Source organism: Hippocampus comes, unplaced genomic scaffold, assembly GCF_001891065.2.
Source record: "Hippocampus comes isolate QL1 unplaced genomic scaffold, H_comes_QL1_v1.1 scaffold328, whole genome shotgun sequence".
Taxonomy (NCBI): Eukaryota; Metazoa; Chordata; class Actinopteri; order Syngnathiformes; family Syngnathidae; genus Hippocampus; species Hippocampus comes.
Genome location: NW_017841881.1, coordinates 156,493 through 175,497, shown reverse-complemented (window position 1 = coordinate 175,497; position 19,005 = coordinate 156,493). Strand labels below are relative to the sequence as shown.

Genomic DNA, 19,005 nt, shown 5'->3' with positions numbered 1-19,005 from the left:
TGTGTCACTTTAACTCTCCTGGCTAATACGGAAGCAACCATTTTACACTCATTATTGACGGAGCATCAGTTAGTTCTTTGTACACATGAATTTACAAGTCATGCATTCTGTGTAGTTCATTAGTTTATTTACCAAAATACCAAATTAACCCACAAGGCAAAAAGTTGCAACAAAAGTTGTTTTTTTTGGGGGGGGTACTGTGAACCAATGCTTTGCTGTATTTTTATTCTTACATTATTATTTAATGTCATCTTAATTTTGTATTTCCCGAGTTCTTAATTGTGATCGTAATTAGTGATTCCCACAAATTCCATAAAGTTTTAAAAAAAGAAAACACACATACTGTATTCATAAACATTCATGTGTCACAAGTTGAGGATGATACCAAATCAAACAGTGTTTTTGAATCATTATTCGCATCTTGACAAAAATGGCCGATTTGGTACAAAAATAGTTTATTAAAAACATTTTTTGTGGTTGAAATGTTGAACACTTTACATCGATGTCTTTTTTAAGGGTTAACAAAGCCGTTCACACAGCCAAAGAGCTTAAAGCAAAAGTTCCGATTCCTTCTGGGTCCTTCAAAGGCTGTGCCGTCGGTGGACAAACGAGGAGCATCGTCATGATAACGCCCAGCTAGTGACAGTGAAAAGCATATTTACAGTGGAGAGCCCGGCTGTCATTTGACTCGGTTTTCCTTCGGGATTCAAATGATTCAAGTAATGGGGCAGGTGTTACGGATGTTACAGTAGTTTGCCAATGCAAAACAAAAACAACAATAAAACAAACAAGGAAGTGTGAGAAGAAAAAAAAAACCAACAGCAACAACCTACTTTGGAAAAACTTGACAATGACAATTGGAGTGCCTCAGGCATTGTTCGGATAATTAGGCAGATCAATTTTGTAGTATTAAAAATGACATTACATGATAAGACTGCAAATGTTCTGGGCATTCACAAGAAAATTTACTTTCCACTCCAAGTATGACTAATTTGTGAAACTTAAAATGTTGCATATGGTTTGACCCTCCCCCTGCCCAACTTTTAGCCCCTTGAGGGGAAAAAAAGAATTTAAAAAGCGATGCCAGCATCAGACATTTTTTTAAAATATCGGCCTAAGATATTTCAGCTTTAAAAAGGTTCACATTAGCTTCAAACGTGCCAATTTGAAAAAAAATGCCCCAAATAATCCTGACAGGAAAAAATTAAGCCAACTTTTCTCACTTTAAAAATATATTTTTTTTCAAGATTTTTTAAACTCGGTCAATAGGAGAAGGGTCAAAAGTAAACATGCAAGCACGGTGCTTTAAATGAATGCCACTTTGTACTCAAGAGGTGCACAAATCAATCACTTGATCAAGAATTAACTGATTAAAAAAATCGTCAACAATTTTGACAATTGATTGTGTGAGATGACTTGTTTAACGTAAACTGTGCAAATCCTCAGCATTTCTGCCTCTGAACTATAAATATTCAGTTTTCTACAGTCCATGAAAGCAGACTGATGATCACTGTTCAATTACGACTTTTGCAAACATCTGATTTGACTTTGGATAACAATTTGACATTTTTGCATATTTTCCATCATTTTTTTTTTTACCAAATCAGATGTGATGGAAATCCGATCTTTTTTTTATCCGATTCAGTGATAAATTGAAAATTAATTTTCTGCTTAATCTAACTGTTAATTGCAATCCTACCCCCGCCTCCCAAAAAAATAAAATAATAATAATTAAAAGCAGATGACTGAAGTAGCACTTGAAAATGTCATTTGGGATGGAGTGGCTGAAAAGCATGAAGTTAAAAAAAAAAATCTACAAACTTGATTAAATAGGTAAAAGCTGAAAGGAGCACAAGTAAAATGGCCATGCCGCATTCACACAATGTACAGGGAAGGAAACGAGGCAACATGTTCACTTGGCGCTCAAGTCACAGTTCATGTAGTTGCAGCTAGAGGGAGACAGAGCACCCGCTACGACGTCGCTTCCTATTTGGCTTCGACAGAGGGCGGCGCTGCCTTGGAAGACTCAGCAGCGGGAGGTGCCGACCCGACAGTCTTTTGGGGTGCTTCGGCTGGTCCCGTGGCAACGGCGTCAAGGGTCCGGACCTTGTCCATTTTGTCCAGCTCAGCCAAGCGGTCGTCGCGATCCCACCGGCTGGCTCTTTCCCGCCGCTTAGGGCGCTCGCCTTCTTTCCCTTTCTCCTGGGCCTCTCTGCTGCCGTTCTCCCGGTCTCGCCAGTCCCGTCTGTCTCTGTCCCATCCGCCACCGTCCAGTCGGTCCCTGGCGTCCGAGCGGTCGCCGCCAAATGGGCGCCTCGTGGCGCCACCGAATCCCCGCTCTCTCTCCGGCTCCCGCTCCCTGAATCCGGAACGCTCGCCCCGAAAAGGGCGGCCGTCATCGTCCTCGATCACACGTGGGGCTCCAGGCCTGATGAAAGGGGGACTCGGAAGGGTAGGACCCTGAGGGGGCGGACCTTGATGTGGGGGAACTTGAGGTGGCGGACCTTGAGGAGGCGGACCTTGAGGCGGCAGGCCGTGAGGGGGCGGACCTTGAGGGGGTGGGCCGTGAGGTGGGAAGGGCGGCCTCATGCTGTGGGGCATCCCAAAGGCTCCTTTCGGTGGAGGGGTGTCATGGCGCATCGGGGGAGGGTGCGGCCCCCTGGGAACCATCTGAGGCGGGACAGGCGGCGGCGGGAAACGCTGAACATGCAGCGGAGGAGGGCCAGGGGGGCGCTGCAGCGGGATCATACCGGGCCGGGCCCCCAGCAAACCGCCTGGCTGGGGCTGGATGCTGAAGTTGGGAGCGTCCGGGACCTCCTCGTGCTTCCTGCTAACCAGAGGCATGTCGTCCCCTTTGGAGGGCGGCGGCGGCGGCATGGAGAGAGGCATGGCCCCAGGCGGGGGGAAACCTGGGAGAGAGGCCTAGTTATTAGCCCGCCATTTTGTTTGAAAGCGGGCGGCCATTTCAGAGTCACTCTCGCTACTTCCAGCAGTCCCTCAAAGACGACCTTGTCATTTGAGATTCTGTCCGAGTGTTGCCAAATTTGTGCAACACTTGAGTGCAACCAATTTTAATTTTTGTCTTTGCTCGTCGAAAGCGCATGTTGGTGAAGTTTGACGGTCAGAGATGCAGCCAAATGTGTGAAAAATCAAAGGACAGTTTCACTTAGCAAGGTGAAATTTGGATCATTGGGCTGATTTTAAATCATAATTAATCACAGCTCATGGCTTCAACTATTATGATCAAATATAAACACGCGAGAGTGCTGCAGGTGATACCTGGAGGCATCTGCATGGGGTTGAAGCCCGGTCTCATGAACGGCGGCGGGGGCATGCCGGGCGGGAAAGAAGGCGGCGGCATGCTCATGTTGGCGGGGAAGCCGGGTGGCGGCACCGCGCTCATGCCGAGCATCGGCGGAACCTGAAGAAAAAGGCGCGCCGTTAAAGAGAAACGTTCAACAGATTTTCTATCCAAAGTCATGAGAAAGACGGATCACCTGCGTCGGATGAAGAGGAGTCAACACGTGGGCGTCCTCGGGCTGCTGTGACTCAGCACCGCCGTTGTGGGTGAGCTCCCGTGGGTTCTCCAGAGCTTTCTTCACAGTCGTCCACTCTGGAAGCGACACAAAAAGGAAGCTTCGTTAACACACGGGGAAAGCAAAGTATACTTGAGTGACATTTGTGTGCTACCTGGCGCTAAAGTGTCCCCATCCAGGATTCCGCCTTCCTTCAGCTCCTCCAGCTGTTCCTCCCGGACTTTGGACCAGGGCAAGTAGGTGACGCCCAGCTCCACGTCCCAGAACTGCTTCAATTCAGCCTTGATGCCTTTGTTCAGAGCCCATGCAATCTGTTGACAGACCAAAATAAATCCATAATTCAAATCATAATAATAATTTGGAAAAAAAAAAACATAAGCATTGTTTCCACTTCAAATGAATGGTTGTCCCCCCCCCCAAAAAAACAAAAACAAAAAAAAACCCACACATCAACAACAACAACAAACAAAGTACACTTTCCACATACTTCAGGAATTATACTTGGTTATTTTTTTACTACTTAGTTTTCTCTAAACCCATTGTAATATCTTTAGAGATCAGGCAATAATGTTGAGATATTAAATTTTAGCCACGTCGCACAGCCCTCGCCAGGATGGTGCTTTAGTTTGACATTTTGGTTTGAGGAGGCATTTTTAATTAAAAGCATCATAGTGGCCAGAGAGCTCCACTCGTAAGACACTCCCAGCGATTGTTCTTTTTCACCTTGATGGCTTTTTGGTTGACTTTGTAGGAGCCTCGACTGAGCTTTTGCAGGGCCCTGAAGGCGTCCTGCCGGTGGACCATGACGATGTAGGCGCACCCTCGCGGAGGGATCATCTACACAAGACACACGTCATTGACACTCGTGGCACCTTTCGAGCAAATTCATGTTTCTTGCGACTCACGTTGATGGACTCGATCTGCCCGAACTCCTCCAGCAAGCTCGCCACATCCTGCTGCTGAGTCCTCTTGTCCAGCTGGCCCACCCATAAAGTCGTACTGCAGACTGAAGAGCACGCAATCAAGTCCACCGTGCAGCCACAAAAAAAAATGGGAGAGCGCACCGAAAGCGAGAGGCACTCACTGCTCAGCGTCTCGCTCTTGGGCGGCGGGAGACCTTTTTGACGTCGCTCCCGATCACGTTCCCTTTCCCGGCGCTCCTGCGAGCGAGAGCGCGGGGAATGGTGGCGTCTGTCGCGGGATCGCGAGCGGGAGCGCCGGTGTCGGGAGCGGCGCGTGCGGGAATTGGACCGCGATCGCCTCCTTTTTGGGGACCTGGATGAGCAAGATTCGATCAAAAATGGCCTCCTTGCACGTTACGTGTGTCACGATTCTCCACGTGTAACGTAATCGTGCGTCTGGCTGGCAGACCAACTCACGGCTGTTAGCGTTGCACGTTACGGATGTCACGATTCTCCACGTGTAACGTAATCTTGCGTCTGGCTGGCGGACCAACTCATGGCTGTTAGCAAACTGCAGTTGTTTGTTTACATTCATTCATGCCCTGATACTCGTCAGTGGTCAGTCGTGTTCCTCTCACTCATCATTTCCCATCATCCTCCACTGGCTTACCTGGAGCCCGATCGTGACGTTTCGCCATGTCTGCCGTCCCTCATGGAGGAACGGTCCGAATCGACTGTCGAATCCTAACAATGGCACCAAGAAGACATGGTTTTGTTTGGTTGTGAAGATTCCCCTCACCGCAGGAGGTCACCGCTCGTTCTCCGCGTTACCTGCTGTTGCTGGGCCGAGTGAGGAGGAGGATAAACTCCCGGGAAGCCAGGTTGTCCCGCGGGACCAGAGAAGGGCTGGCCCGGGACCACTTGCCCCATCTGAGGCGTCATCCCTTGGAAGCCTTGTCCCGGCATTAGACCGTAGGCCGGGAGCTGGCCGTTGGGAGGGAGAAGACCCTAAGGACGACAAATGACATTCTGTCACTTTACAACTTGTTTGCTGCCTAAACGGGCTGCTGGTAAAAATCACAAAAGGGCGGCTACTTTGCAGAACCATTTTGAAACGATTAACGCTTGAAAGTAAACAGCAGAGGGCACCACTCATTCAGGGTACTTGGCCGCCTAAACGGGCTGCTGCACAAATAAAAACAAACTAAGCAGGGCCGAGGGGCCGTGTATGGTGAAGGATCATTTTGCAATTATTTCAGCATTTGAAAGCAGTCTGCCGATATGCCAGCAAAGTATTCAGGAGGAGGTGGGCAACGTTTGACTCGAAACTTGTTGCCTGTCCGTTTTGAGATTACTTCAACAGAGAGCCATTAATTTGTTCTCAATCTCCTGCCTAAATAGGCAGCTGTAGAAATCAAAGCGTAGGATCTACCTGCTGGGAGAGGTCCTGAGTCATGTTCATCATGGGCGGCTGGAAGGCTGGAGGTTGCTGCATACTGTCGCCATGACAACAATGACATCATCATCTGCTTCCTTTTTGTTGTAACTTTACACCAAGACAAACATGCTTCTGAATATGTAAATCAATATTCCAATTAAACGAGGCCTTACAAGGAGGTCTGCGAGACGTCATCCTTGGTGTCTTCTCCCGTTTCTGGCTCGTCGTCGTAGTCAAAACGATCCAACAAGATCTACGGCGGAGGGCGGTTTGAATTTTAACATGCTCGCAAATGTTGCGAAGGGCGCGGTCGCAGTCTCGCGAAGCGCGCAAGGCTCACCTTGTCAAACGCCGTCCTCTGCTGGCCGGCCTGGAGAGCATGCGGGAGGGCATTGCTGAAAACCGGGGCGACGCTCGGGGTGTCCGAGGGGGGGACGGGCGGAGGCTGAGGGGCGGGTTCTGCTTGAACGGGCTGCTGCTGGAAGTTCTGAAGCATCTGCTGCAGCTAATAAATTAAATGCCGTTTTTCCATGATGCGTCAATTTCTTGAGATGAACCGGTGAGCGGAAATGTGTAAAAAAAAAAAAAAAACGCCATTGTTCTGAAAAGTCACATTTCCAAACGCACCTGCTGACCCTGCGTGGACTGGAAGAGCTGGGCCACGGCGGTGAAGGGGTCCTGTTTTTGCAGCGGGGCACAGGGCGCAGCGGCAGAGTTCACCGCGTGGTCTTTGGTCGGGGTCAGCGGGGACGAAGCTGCCCGGGGGGAAAACATCAGATTACTCCTCGTTCTTAGCTCGGCGCTACGTAGGAGCACAAGGACAGCCGCGTGCGGTCGACAATCACCCGGATCTTCGGCGCAAGGCGCGGCGTCGCTGCTGGCGCCGGCGGCCATGTCCAGGAGGGGCTGAATGACGTTGCTCTTGAAAACGCCGTTCTTCTGCCACAGGTTCAGCACACGTACCAGCTTACTCTGTCAACACGGCAGAGGAATGTCAAGTGCGTTCAAACGACGACTGACATACATAGATAAGAGGATATGAACGACAGAATGCTTCTTGAGAAGAAAACTGGCAAGGCAACTTTCATTAACGCTTGCAGTGTCATCACATGAATTGGACTCGAGGTTGCTGGACTCCTGATTCTGATTTGAGCTTGTGTCCGACAGGTTCACCTACTTTTTCCACCCCTGTGCTGTGAATGTTGTTAACTTCATGAAAACCATCGAAACATCTAATTCTTTGTTTGTCTATTGGAGAACAAACACGTTCTTCATGAGAACTTGTTAAGCACCAACTATGCACAGATCTGGCCCTGGCTCTGAACGAGCACCAAGTTTTTTTTGTGGAAAAGAGAAAAAAAAACATGTTTGCATAGACGTTCTTACTCTGTCCTCCATGGGGCAGAGGCAGAGGTTCTCGAAGGTGGCCACAATGTTTTTGGTGAAGCGTGGCCCGAACACGTCCTTGTCTGCGCCAAATTGGTGTCGTGACTGGCGAACGATGGAGTCCACTACGTACAGACCCGCCACCTTGTACTCGGACTTACACTGCACATGAAAAAAAAAAGGTATTTTTATTCTAATGATCATTATTCAAAGCTCGCTCCAATATTTTCATTTCATGGTCTTACCTTTTTAATGAACTTCTCCACAATCTGGACCACGTGCTTGTAGAGCTGTTCGAAGAAGTCATGTTGCAACATTTATTGTCTGTAATGTATATTTTGAATCGCTTACGAGATGAAGTCCTTACTTTCATAGCCTTGATGGCCGACTTTGTGATGGAGATCATCTTGGCGCGAGAAATTGGCGGCTTAGAGTCCATCAAGGAGAATAACTACACAAGCAAAAACAAACAAACAAAATAGTCAATTCATCAACGAGAGTGGGCTTGGGGGGGGGGAACACAGCTTGTGTGTAATGACCTGCAACCAGGTTCTTTGTGAAGAGGTGACAAAGTGCAAGCTCTATCGTTATGTTATAAAAGCTTACAAACATGCAACCCGATGTCGGTACCTTACACACGTGAAAGCAAGTGAGGAAAATGCCGGCTTTTGACAGTATATTGGAAAACTGCCTTCATGCTCGCATTGCAAACGACACAGCTTACTTACGTTCTAGGTTTGGTCTTGTGACATTCGCAAGGCGAGCCCGAGGGCAGTTCCCATCAATTTCAGTCATTGCCATGACTGTGAAGTTTAACACCCCCCATTCTCGCTGGCTGTGCCTTTTGTGGTGAACGCAATTGTCACTGCCCCTGACACTCGTATAGAAACACATTTAATTATCTCAACGTGGGAAGGGGCATCGGCTATGTAAAGGAAAGGGCAGCGTTCCACCGCGCCCTGCCCGAAAATGCTGGCTCGATCGTTCCACGGCGCGAAAGGGGCAAACGTCGACGCGGCTCATGACGCCGAAGCCCCGCCTCCTAACACTCTGGAGCAGGTTGACGTGACAACAAAGGTGGCGGACGGCGAGCCTGTGTGCGTGCTACGCGAACAACTTCTGTTATTAAGTCCTCTATAGCAACATCTCCTGCTAACAAGATCACAGCTAACTCGTGATAATCAGTCACATCTCACCATGATCATAATCTTGAGTAACGTTGTAGTTGAGTGTTTGGTCATGCGAGCTAACGTGCTGTGAGGCAACGTTACCCCAACGGCCCCAGGGTTAGCACGCGAAATACAAATCGTTCCATGAGAATGAAAAACCAAAACGTTTCGAAAATACACAAATGTATGGAGCAGCAAATGCTAAACGAGTGTTTAGAAATGTCCACAGTACGCGACGGCCAAAAGAGAGGCCCTCGCGTTGGGCCAAACACGGGTCCTCCGCGGGACCTCCAAGCGGCTAAAACGCCTCCAAAGTGCGCCAGGAAGGCGGCCTTACCTCCTGGTTGAAGGCGTTGACAGCGTCCATGGTGGTCCAGCGGCCCCACCCCGCAACGACGTCCCCCCTATTCGCACCTGCTGCCCAAGACGTTTATTCCAGCGAGGGTTGGCACAACATGTCCGTCGCTCGTAGCTAAGCGGCTAGCCTAGCATCGGAGCGGGTTAGCTGCGCGTGCGGGGTCGGCGGGCACGGCAAAGCATGCTGGGAAGTCACTGCTGTTGTTCCATTGATGACCAATGGGTGTCGGTGTTTCTTCCCAAATCGTTTTCCACAATGAAATGACGGAGTCGAAATCTCATTAATACGTTCCACTCCCCCCACCCCCACAACAAAAATATCCGCGGTTTTTTTGGTTGAAGAATATCGCACTCTACTGCATAAAAAATATAAAAAGGACAATCGACTGAAATAAAAATGTTATAACATGTAATTACTGTACATATTGTAGTACTCGAGTCTGCTCCTGACAGTCTGGATATGGATTGTGGCCAGTGGTAGCTTCTTGTGACTGTTTTCTCATCTACTCATGATGTATTTGTGTTTGTCTGTTTGTCCCACTCAGTAAAGGGCTGAAATTGCAGAGAGCGACTTGGCTCTCCTTTCCCACATGCAAGGGCATAACAATAATTTAATTGCTCCAATTTTTTCCACTTTACTTGAATGGAGGTATATGTGAAATTCGCTTGTACCCTAATTTAGTAAAGTAAAAACTTGAAAAATGTTACTGTATTCTCCTCAGAATCTGAATTTTCTTCTCTTCAAAAATACATTTTAAACTTGTTATATAAATGTCTTTCGTTTGAAAAAAATACAACTTTAACAACATAATAACCTTATTTACACTCGTGGTTTTACAATTTTACTACAAAAACTACAGCTTTTTATCTAGAAATAATGTATGTATATTTTAAAAATAATTTTTGAGGAAAAAAAACATCGTTACTCTCAAATTCCATTTCTGTCCCTCTTAAAAAGTACAGCACATCTCAAGTTAAACCAAAATGTTTGTTTTTATTGTCACTTCAAAAGCAACTGAGTAATATCCAGTACATGTGTACAAGGAATGTATATTGCTCATCTGCACAGTTTACACAATAAGACGATTGTACTCAGCACTTATCTTTGAAGTCTCTCAGCACCTGAGCAAAATCTATCCATTTTGGTTCAGAGATTTTTTTTCAAATGGTTTGCACTGGGAAAACAAAAACATCCAAACATATAAAACGACACATGCCCAGGAAGGTAACACAAGACCGACCATTCCCGTACATACAGTATGACCGTGGCATATAACCGTAACAAAAATAATAACACGATTATTGTAACATGAACAACATGAACGTCGAGCAGCGTGAGGCCAGGCCTCACAGTACAATGATGTTTTCATAAAAAGTATCAGCATATGTAAACAGTACCTGTACTTTAATTCAATGATATTATAAAATCAGAAATTACACTTAAAAAAAAACACCCTGATAAGACTTATTTCCAAGTAAAATATCAGGAAAAGGCAACGCAAGGTGTAACATTTTTTTTCTAATATCATTAGCCCTGTAAACAATTGTAATCTTATGCCACAGTACTTTTATCATGATTATTATTTCTTATTTCTTTAGATTTGAGATTTTCAGAAACAACCACAGCCACGGGGATTTCTGCCTTTGGGATGCACGGACACTTGATCCTGGGAAAATGGAGACAATGTGTTCATTCAACAGTTTTATCGATGATCAAAGTCACCAACAAATATTAAGAATGTATGACAGTAGAGAGACACGCGATTCAAATTGCTAAGCCTCTTTGCCTATTCCTGCCAATGTACACAGACCATTAGGGAATCGAAAACTGGTTCCCAGAGTTTCAACTCCTTGTCGTCGTTTGCCGTTTTTGTGAAGGATTTCCTTGCCAATTGCAAGTGAGACGAATGTCATCACCACGCACATTCCCGAGCGACATTATTTACTAGCGCAGCTAGCAAAAAACATGGCAACAGACCATGGCATCAAATTTTGACAATTCTCTGGTGGATCTACTGTCCTGTAATTGATGTTAACCAGTGATGGGAAGATATCAAAAATATTGCAAAATGTCTACTGTATCGCACGCTCCAACGGCCATAGTTAGTGAATTAAATTAGACCAAAGTGGCCTTCAAAAGTCTTCGGATTGGCCTGGTCTATTTCACATGTGCATCTGGATGGTCATAAATTTGCCTCGGGGTACAATGATCATTCAACGTACCGCTCTCTCTTCTGCATTTGTTGGATAGATTCAGGCAGTGGCCGTCCGAAACTCTCTGGCAGGAGGATAGTGGCAAAGGCAGCTAAAACAGCCAGACTGCCCAGTATGATGTAAGGTAGGAACGGAGAGTAGGACCCTGTTTGAACAACACATGACAGTTGACATCAGTAAAGAACATACAAGTCCTCACGTGTAGTAGTTCGTCGTAGTCTTTAAAGGACTCTTTGAATAGGAATAGGGTGGCTTGCCAGATGGCAGCTAGCTAGCTAAGTTTAGCTAATGGTCTACCCTAGAACGGTGGCTTCAAAGCAAGATGCAGCGCCTGAGAGTCTGACCAGTAGTCTCGGAAACGCTCCCATTTTCTTCTATGAGCGATCGTAAACATGTCATCTGTTCGCATTTGTCAAGCTAAGCTTTGTGTGTGTGTGTGTGTGTGTGTGTGTTTTTAAAAATATATTATTATTATTGTAACTCACTGAGCTCCAGTAGGTATGGCATGATGCAGCTTCCCATTCGTGCAACCGTGTTGCAAATCCCGGCGGCGGTATTTCGTAGCGCCGTCGGGTACAACTCTGTTGTGTAGGCAAACATCAGACCAAAGCCAGTGGTGACTGCGAATTTTCCCACCATCTCCAGAGTGAGCGACAGACCAGAATAATCTGTTGGACCAGGAAAGTTAGTCAATGGGATGTCGACTTTCTGAGATGGTTTTGCGGGCTGTGGCCACACAGGGATGCTGTTACCCGATTTCTCGGGTGTTCCAACTCTTGGGTTTACGGGTTTGGGTGTCTGATTGGGGTTATGTGTGACGGATATGGTAAGGATTTCGGATTTATGGTAAGTATTATTGTTAGAGTTGTATGGTTTAGGTGTTAAGGTTTAGGAGTAAATGTCTTGGGAGTAAATGCGACAAATTCCAGTCACCTTCAGGCACAAGCTGTATGAAGTAGAGCAGCACAGCGGTCAGCACCAGGGAACAGATGATGGACAGCCGTCGCGAAATATAGCGCAGAGCGAGCCAGCTGGCCACGTACGCCGGTAGCTCCACGGCCCCCGAGATGAAACAGCTGATGTACGCGTTGCTGTGCAAATGCGTCGTGTTGAAGGAGATGCCGTAGTAGCCCGACGACATGGTGAACCTGGCAGAGGGGAGCACTGAGTGAGGACATAGACCGTTAACTAAGCTGAGCTAGCGAGCCGCCATCTGGCTAGCCTCCCTAGGCGTCTGTTTGGCTGTGCTGTTTGTTGTTTTTATTTCAGTAACTTTCTACTCCCTTGTTCTTTGCTCCATCTCTTTGACGTGTGATGACAAGGAGCACTTAGTGAGGGCATAGACATTAGCTTCTTATACTGGCTAACCGCCAACGATCAATGCAGCAAAGACCACCGAATGACGTGAAGTACTTTGGTGCAGAGTTAGCAGTCCTGAATCTGTTTGTGACAGCAAAGAAAACTCAGTGAGGATCTATCGTACTTTTGCGTAGGGTTATGAAGACAATTTCGGAAATCGGTGCAATTCATGATGTAGCAACCACCTATTTATTTTCGTGATTAATATTTTTGTGGGGCAGATAAATGTCAACATAGATGCATGTGAGGTGCATATATTATTTTTGTTCATGTGGAATCACAGTTGGGGCTAAAGTTGACTGGCTGTTCATTGGTTTGATATATTTTCTTTGATTGAATTCGTAACCGTAAGGCATTTTCACAGTATACGGTGCGCCGCACAAACGGGTCTGTCTACTTTGACGTGAGGAAGGAAACATATAAGCACAGTGACCTTCGAAAGTAGGGCAGGTCTACATTGGTGTAAAGTGTTGTCTGGCGACATCTCTGCAAGGCAACGCCCTTCAATGTTTCTTTGTGTGACGTTTAGTCATAACAGCTTTTCCATTGCGACAAGATAAGGGGATAAGTTAAAGAAGTGACAAAAGTGGCTGGGGGTCAATTATGCCTGCTAAATGTTGCAGCCCCCCCCCCCAAATTTGAAAACGACATTTCTACAAATAAAAATGAAAACTATTTTTTTTAGATTTTTGATACAAACAACAAATAGTTTTGAGGAAATAGCAATAAAAAAATCTGATTTGATATCATAAAATGTGTTTGAATTTTTAATTCACGAAAAAGAAAAGCAATAAAGTCACCTTCTCTGATTAAAAATACAAATACATCTTGGGAGTAATGAGCGAGGATATTGCTGTTTGCTGGATAACGCATGGATGGATGTTTTCATACATTTCTGGGATGTGCTATATAATGAAGAACAATGAATCCAACCATCTGTCAAATTATCCAATCCATCATCATCTTGACTTGACAGTAGAAACGGTGTTTGATGGTGTACTCACGCCACATAGCAAAGAATGACTGTCATGAATCCGATTTCCACATTGCCCACCAGGTCCAGGATGCTGTGCTTTTCTTTGGGCTTCGGCTCTTTGGACTTGCTCACCGACACAAAAAACGCAACATCAACATCATCATCATTATCGTTATCATCATCATCACATGAACACCGAACACCACCTCCATGAAACTATGTTCTCCTAAGATTTCCGACACGAAAATGTATTTGGAGAGGAAAACCCGAAAAAAACGCTTTTGTGTTGTGACCATGGATTGTACTTTACAACACACTTTTACAACACACTTATTTTTGAATGAAAAAATATATTTTACAATAACTCACACAGTGGAATTTGCTGGTGTTATGTAATTGTGGGTTCTATTTTAGGCATTCAATTTATCATTTCAACATATTATCTTTGATGGGTAGTGACAAGTATGATTATTTTGCAACTTACAACAGTTTGCCCACATTCTTGAACAAGATAAGCGGCATAGAAATTTTTGTTTTGCAATTATGCATATTTCTCAAAATGTAACCAAATATCTCCAACAGGAAAAGCAGCATGTAAAGAGGATGAACATAGCTTTTTTTTTTAAATGTGAAACGTGCCAAAAATTATTTTTCCTTCGTGATTATGATAATATTATTATTATCATTTTGACAATTTATGATTTTAATTTCAAAATATGTCATTCATCACCAGAAAAAAAAAAAATCACATCACTTAACAGAATAAATGGCACTGAAAATTTATGGATCTTTTTTTTTATTTAAATGCAAAATAACCCGAAGTTCTGATTTTGCTTTGTGATTCTGTTTTTTTTTTTTTTAATGTAAACAAAGGGCACTCACAATTAAGTAGTCCTCAAAGATGACTTCGGGTGCTTGTACTTTGTTCATCCTCGCTGCCTTCCTCACGATGGCTTCGGCCTCTTCCACTCGTCCCTGGCAAAGGAGCCAGCGAGGAGACTCCGGGATGAACCTGCACGCCGGAAAAGCCAAAGTCAGGCCCGATCGGGTAGAACCACAACTCTATCAGAACGCAAAGACCTGACCACCAGAAGGGAAAATAGACGATGCAGGGCAGGGACAAAGCCAGTAAGAGAGACTTCCAATCCCTCAGGAAGTAGGCGCACACGGGGAGGATCATGTAGCCGACGGCGAAACCAAAGCAGGTTCCCAGCGACGAGTACAGCAGACGCGCATTCCCCGTCAGGATCTCTGCACCTGCATGCAGAAACCCCAGAAATGTCAAGAAAACAAATGTGCTGCGTGGAAATAAACGCAGACGTTTGAAAACGTCGTGTTGAGAGTTAACCTGCAAGGTAGTGGTGATCATGAACAACTGGCAGAAGGAGCCATCGCTTGATAACATGAAATTTATATCAGAGTCTATACAGTCGGGCTCGAGCGGCTTCAGATTTGTTGTCCGTGTGGATTTAAGAGTCGACCGATTTTCACAATAAAGTGGCTAGCGCTCGACCGCCGCTCGTCTTTGTTTTGCCATCACAGCAGACGCTGCGATATATTGTCGGTCTCCTTAGACTCAAAATTGTCTTTAGGAGTGAATGTGAATCGGTGGTTGTTTGTCATACGTACCCAGTACTAATGCCGCCATGTAGTTGGACATCTGTCCCAGGCCGTTGATGACCATCAGGATGGTGAACATGGACCAGGACACGGAGAAGACCTGAATGAATGTGAAGGTGGTCTGAAGAGCCAAAGTGGCGAAAAGGATGGGTTTCCTGCCTAATCTGTTGAGGACCGACATACGTGATCTCTCAGATGTACAGCACACACACAAAAAAAAAATCTTAAGTTTCCTGCAGTACTTGTCTGAGAGCTGCCCCGCAAAGAAGGAGCCGCACAGGATACCCACGAAGAAAATGGTGGTGGTAAACGGTTTCTTCCATTGGTCGTTGCACACCAGGTCAAACTGAAAGACGGACGGCGTGCAAATGTGAGTTGGGTTGTTTCCTTTCTAACTTCAAAGGTTAGCGTCACAGGTTAGCATCACAGGTTAGCTTCATTCTTTGCTTTCTATGTGGATGCCGAAGAACCATTTTTGCTTTCTCACACCCTATATTGTCACATTTTTCTTCCTGGAATCATGTTCGCTTCATAAATCAGCAGCATATTTTAGCTTCCAATGTAGGATCAGAGACAAGCATAGTGATAGCGATGACTGACGCACGCCACACCTCAGTGATTATGGTGGACTGGTAGATGTCCTTGCTGTAAATCCAGCCATCCTTGCATGTCTCCTCCTCCAGGGAGGTGAGGTTCACATCCCGCCCCAAAATGTAGCCCTGGTCCGACAGGTTGCGGACCACATCTAGGCGGTATCTGGTGCAGCTGCTGCGCACCTCTTTGCCATTCACTACCTGCGAGTTCAAAGAAAATGTGGATCGTAAATGCATGCATTCTACTGGAATATACAGACTGAAGATTTCATCAACCATGATGACGCACCGAATACAACATGCACATTGGCTTCAGTTGTGAGAGTCTTTTAAAATTCTCTTGCAAATCAAAAGACGGGAAATGAATGCCATATGTCTCGTTACACTTGTTTTTGTGCACACCTTCCAGCAGAGGGCGCTGTGGGGGGGATATTTTCAGTGTCACAAAGTTTAAGACAAATGTAAATATTTCGTTTGCATCAACTCGCTGATGTAATGTTTACCCGCATTTTGTTTTGTTGAAGGAACATACACGCGTAACCCTTCGCCAAACCACTTAAGGAAAAATAAAATAGAATTTACGCCTTTTCCACGCGAATCTGCTCCAATACATCGTTTTGGTTGTTTTCTTTTTCTTATATAAATGTCACGCCGTTTCATTGAATTCGGCAACAATCGGGGCTGTGTTATGAGCTTTTAATGACTTTTAAAGCGATGGAAGACGTCGGTCACACTGCTGTACTCACCTGGACCGGGATGACGGCATTACGCCAGTCCTCTGTCAGATTGACATCCGGCACCCGGCAATAATGCGCCGGTGTGTCGGCCAGGAAGATGAGCGTAAAGGCGCCGAAGCCGTTCGGCACGATGCTGATGCACAGCAGGAAGAAAACGACCTGCTGGAAGCGTCCGAACTGCCCCAGGAAGGCGACGGTCTCGGGGTAGCTCTTCATGGCGAGTGATAAGCGTTCGTCAAAAGAGGACAAGCCATCTCGCCAACGGTTGACTTCGCGTCAAAACGCCGCCTTCTTCTCCCCCAGCGCCCGCCCGCTCGCTAAGTAGCCACCGCCCTACCCCACCCTGCACGGCACGGAACTTACCCCCACCCGCGGTTCTTTCGGGACACACACACGAACCCGTCCGATGTCAACGAGTTTCCTGTTTTATAAGTGCTGACTCTGCAAGAAAGAAGGATCCTTACCGTGTCACGTGACTGCCGAGACCCACCCAAAGTCAACAAAAACAACAACAACAAGATGGGTGAGGGGGGAAAAGAAGTGTGCGTCTCATGTTCTCAGAGGGTGGAATAGGTAGAAACTCGTTCCTCGCGGCTGTCCAATGCCCGCTGGCGAGACTGGCGAAGGGGGTGAAGCGTTCAATACGCGGAAGAGGATGGGACATTTAAACATCCTCTCAGCAGCTCTGTCAAGGTTATATGAGGGTACTGTACCAGTAATTCCAGATTGTGTCCGTCTGCACCCAATCGCCTGACATGAAAGCAAATAACAAACCCACAAAAACATTGTGAAACAATAACATGTGGTGTGAGTTGGGGAAGTGACTAACTCTTGAAACGTTGACGTAAACATGCAACAGTGTTGGTCATTTCATCATCCCCTCAAGGGCTCTGTCAAGCCAGTGGCCCCAAAAGAGGGCGATAATGCTCAGTACTGCGCTGTAATACGCAACAGAGGAAGTAGAAACCAATTAAAACAGTGAGACGTGCGTTGTCGTGCAAGCGTGCGGGTCATTCTATTACCATTTTAGCGATTTTGTCATAGTGATCGGATTCGTAATCATAAAGTGACAACAAAATGTGAAACTTTCAGGAACAAATCGAAAACTTTGGATATTATGATTTCAGACTGTCACTGAAAGCAACAACTGCGAGAGTGTTTGTCACTCGAAACTCCTCTCGGCAGCTCTGACAAAGCGAACAGTTGATTGATTGATTCGGGAAAGATGCCATTTCAAATTATCCAAATTACCTGAGGGTGACAACTGATAATGATTTCATTTGTCAGCCGCAATAAAAAGGAAACGCAGCACCGGATGATGCACTGATAATTACTGACCACATGGCGGCGCCAAAGACCAATTTTATGGCACCCAACTACAAGAAAGCTGACGTTCCGCTTGTTTCAAATATGGTCACGTGAAATGGTACAATTCCCGGTTGTATTAATGAAAAAAATTAGGAAAAAATAATGCTTGAAAATAGTTTTAAAAACACCAAATAAGTCTGAGGCACCCCCCCCAAAAAAAAACCCCAAAAAACATTATTTCATTGCTGTCTCTTGCTACCATGGGAAATATCATTCAATAAATGTAATATTTTAAAGAATTATTATTCACAGCATGAGTCACTGGCATATCAACGAAAATGTCCGGAACATTCGTGTGATGCACACCTTTTTCCTGCTCGAGACTAAATTGGACACATTCACAGAAGATTTCCTTGATGCACCAATTCAGATTTGAAATGTTAACTTTTATGAATATACCGCCCCCTACCGGCAAATGCATAAATGATGGCCTACATATTATGGTGTTATTCACTCGGGAATGAAGGAAAATGTTATAAAAATTCCTTACCCGCTGTTACCGTGGCGACAGATGAGCCTTGAATCACAAGAGAATAAAACGGTCCAGCAAGCAGTGATGTCAGCGCGCAAACACAAAAGCCACACTGTGTCACCACGCGTGCATGTGTGTTTCTCAGAGTGCGCGTGTGTAGTTCCCTTTGATGCTTTCTGACAAGCTTCCAGAAAGTTCTGGGTCTGCAAAATAAAAAAGGGAGGTAAAAAAAAAAAATACATTCCAAACAAGCATTGTGAATTTAGGAACATTCTTGAATTTTGAAAAACTATTTTTTTTTTCCAAATTTGATGCTTTCTGACAAGCTTCCAGAAAGTTCTGGCTCTGCAAAATAAAAAAGGGAGGTTAAAAAAAAAAAAAAAAAAACATTCCAAACAAGCATTATGAATTTAGGAACATTCTTGAATTTTGAAAAACTCTTCTTTTTTTTTCCAAGTGAAAATAGAAATATAAATTTAGGAAAATTTGGGAATATAGAAAAAAAAATCATACAATAATACAAAACATAATGCTCTTCAGAATTGTCAGTGAAAATAAAAATATAATAAAGTATTACAACAAAAGAAGCACATTTTTTTTCACACACTTTTTAATCATTTAATAACAAAGTCAAAACAATCCAGAAAAGGCAGTTGGCAACTAAATGACATCAGCAGGGGGCGTGTTCAGGCACTTGAAAGATGAGACCCTGAGGGACTCCACAGGTAAAAAAGCCTGATTGTGATTCACATTCTAATGATTATCGCACAATAATTGTCTACATTGTGTTATTTTCTAAACGTTTTTTTGTGTGTTGAGAGTGTTGGCATGACAATAAGTTAATAAACAACATGAAGATGTGTTGCCGAGACAACAAC

The 19,005-nt window shown here is 45.2% G+C and overlaps 2 protein-coding genes across 4 annotated transcripts; both read right to left on the bottom strand.

Moving 5' to 3' along the window:
• Nucleotides 1–233: 233 nt before the first annotated feature.
• On the bottom strand, nt 234–8,991 carry scaf4a (SR-related CTD-associated factor 4a). 3 transcript variants are annotated; one of them, XM_019859596.1, is made up of 18 exons: nt 8,769–8,991; nt 7,630–7,713; nt 7,508–7,552; nt 7,263–7,424; nt 6,722–6,848; nt 6,504–6,631; nt 6,217–6,372; nt 6,050–6,129; nt 5,871–5,934; nt 5,270–5,446; nt 5,109–5,182; nt 4,621–4,811; nt 4,442–4,542; nt 4,260–4,373; nt 3,691–3,847; nt 3,498–3,613; nt 3,280–3,421; nt 234–2,909 (listed from the first exon to the last, which is right to left on the bottom strand). In XM_019859596.1, exons 1-18 carry the CDS (start codon nt 8,796–8,798, stop codon nt 1,987–1,989), a joined length of 2,871 nt encoding a protein of 956 aa, XP_019715155.1. In that variant the 5' UTR covers nt 8,799–8,991; the 3' UTR covers nt 234–1,986. The 3 variants fall into 3 exon arrangements, with proteins under 3 accessions (XP_019715155.1, XP_019715154.1, XP_019715156.1); XM_019859595.1 differs by having other exon boundaries at nt 6,217–6,381; nt 8,769–8,990; XM_019859597.1 differs by lacking the exon at nt 8,769–8,991 and adding an exon at nt 7,991–8,226 and having other exon boundaries at nt 6,217–6,381.
• A 766-nt stretch (nt 8,992–9,757) lies between these two features.
• Nucleotides 9,758–17,226, bottom strand: LOC109509763 (solute carrier family 22 member 4-like). Its single transcript, XM_019859607.1, has 11 exons — nt 16,297–17,226; nt 15,569–15,751; nt 15,200–15,303; nt 14,967–15,121; nt 14,423–14,594; nt 14,220–14,349; nt 13,366–13,460; nt 11,936–12,150; nt 11,488–11,670; nt 11,012–11,147; nt 9,758–10,455 (listed from the first exon to the last, which is right to left on the bottom strand). The coding sequence occupies exons 1-11, from the start codon at nt 16,501–16,503 to the stop codon at nt 10,341–10,343; spliced, it is 1,695 nt and encodes a 564-aa protein (XP_019715166.1). The 5' UTR covers nt 16,504–17,226; the 3' UTR covers nt 9,758–10,340.
• Between the last annotated feature and the right edge of the window lie 1,779 nt (nt 17,227–19,005).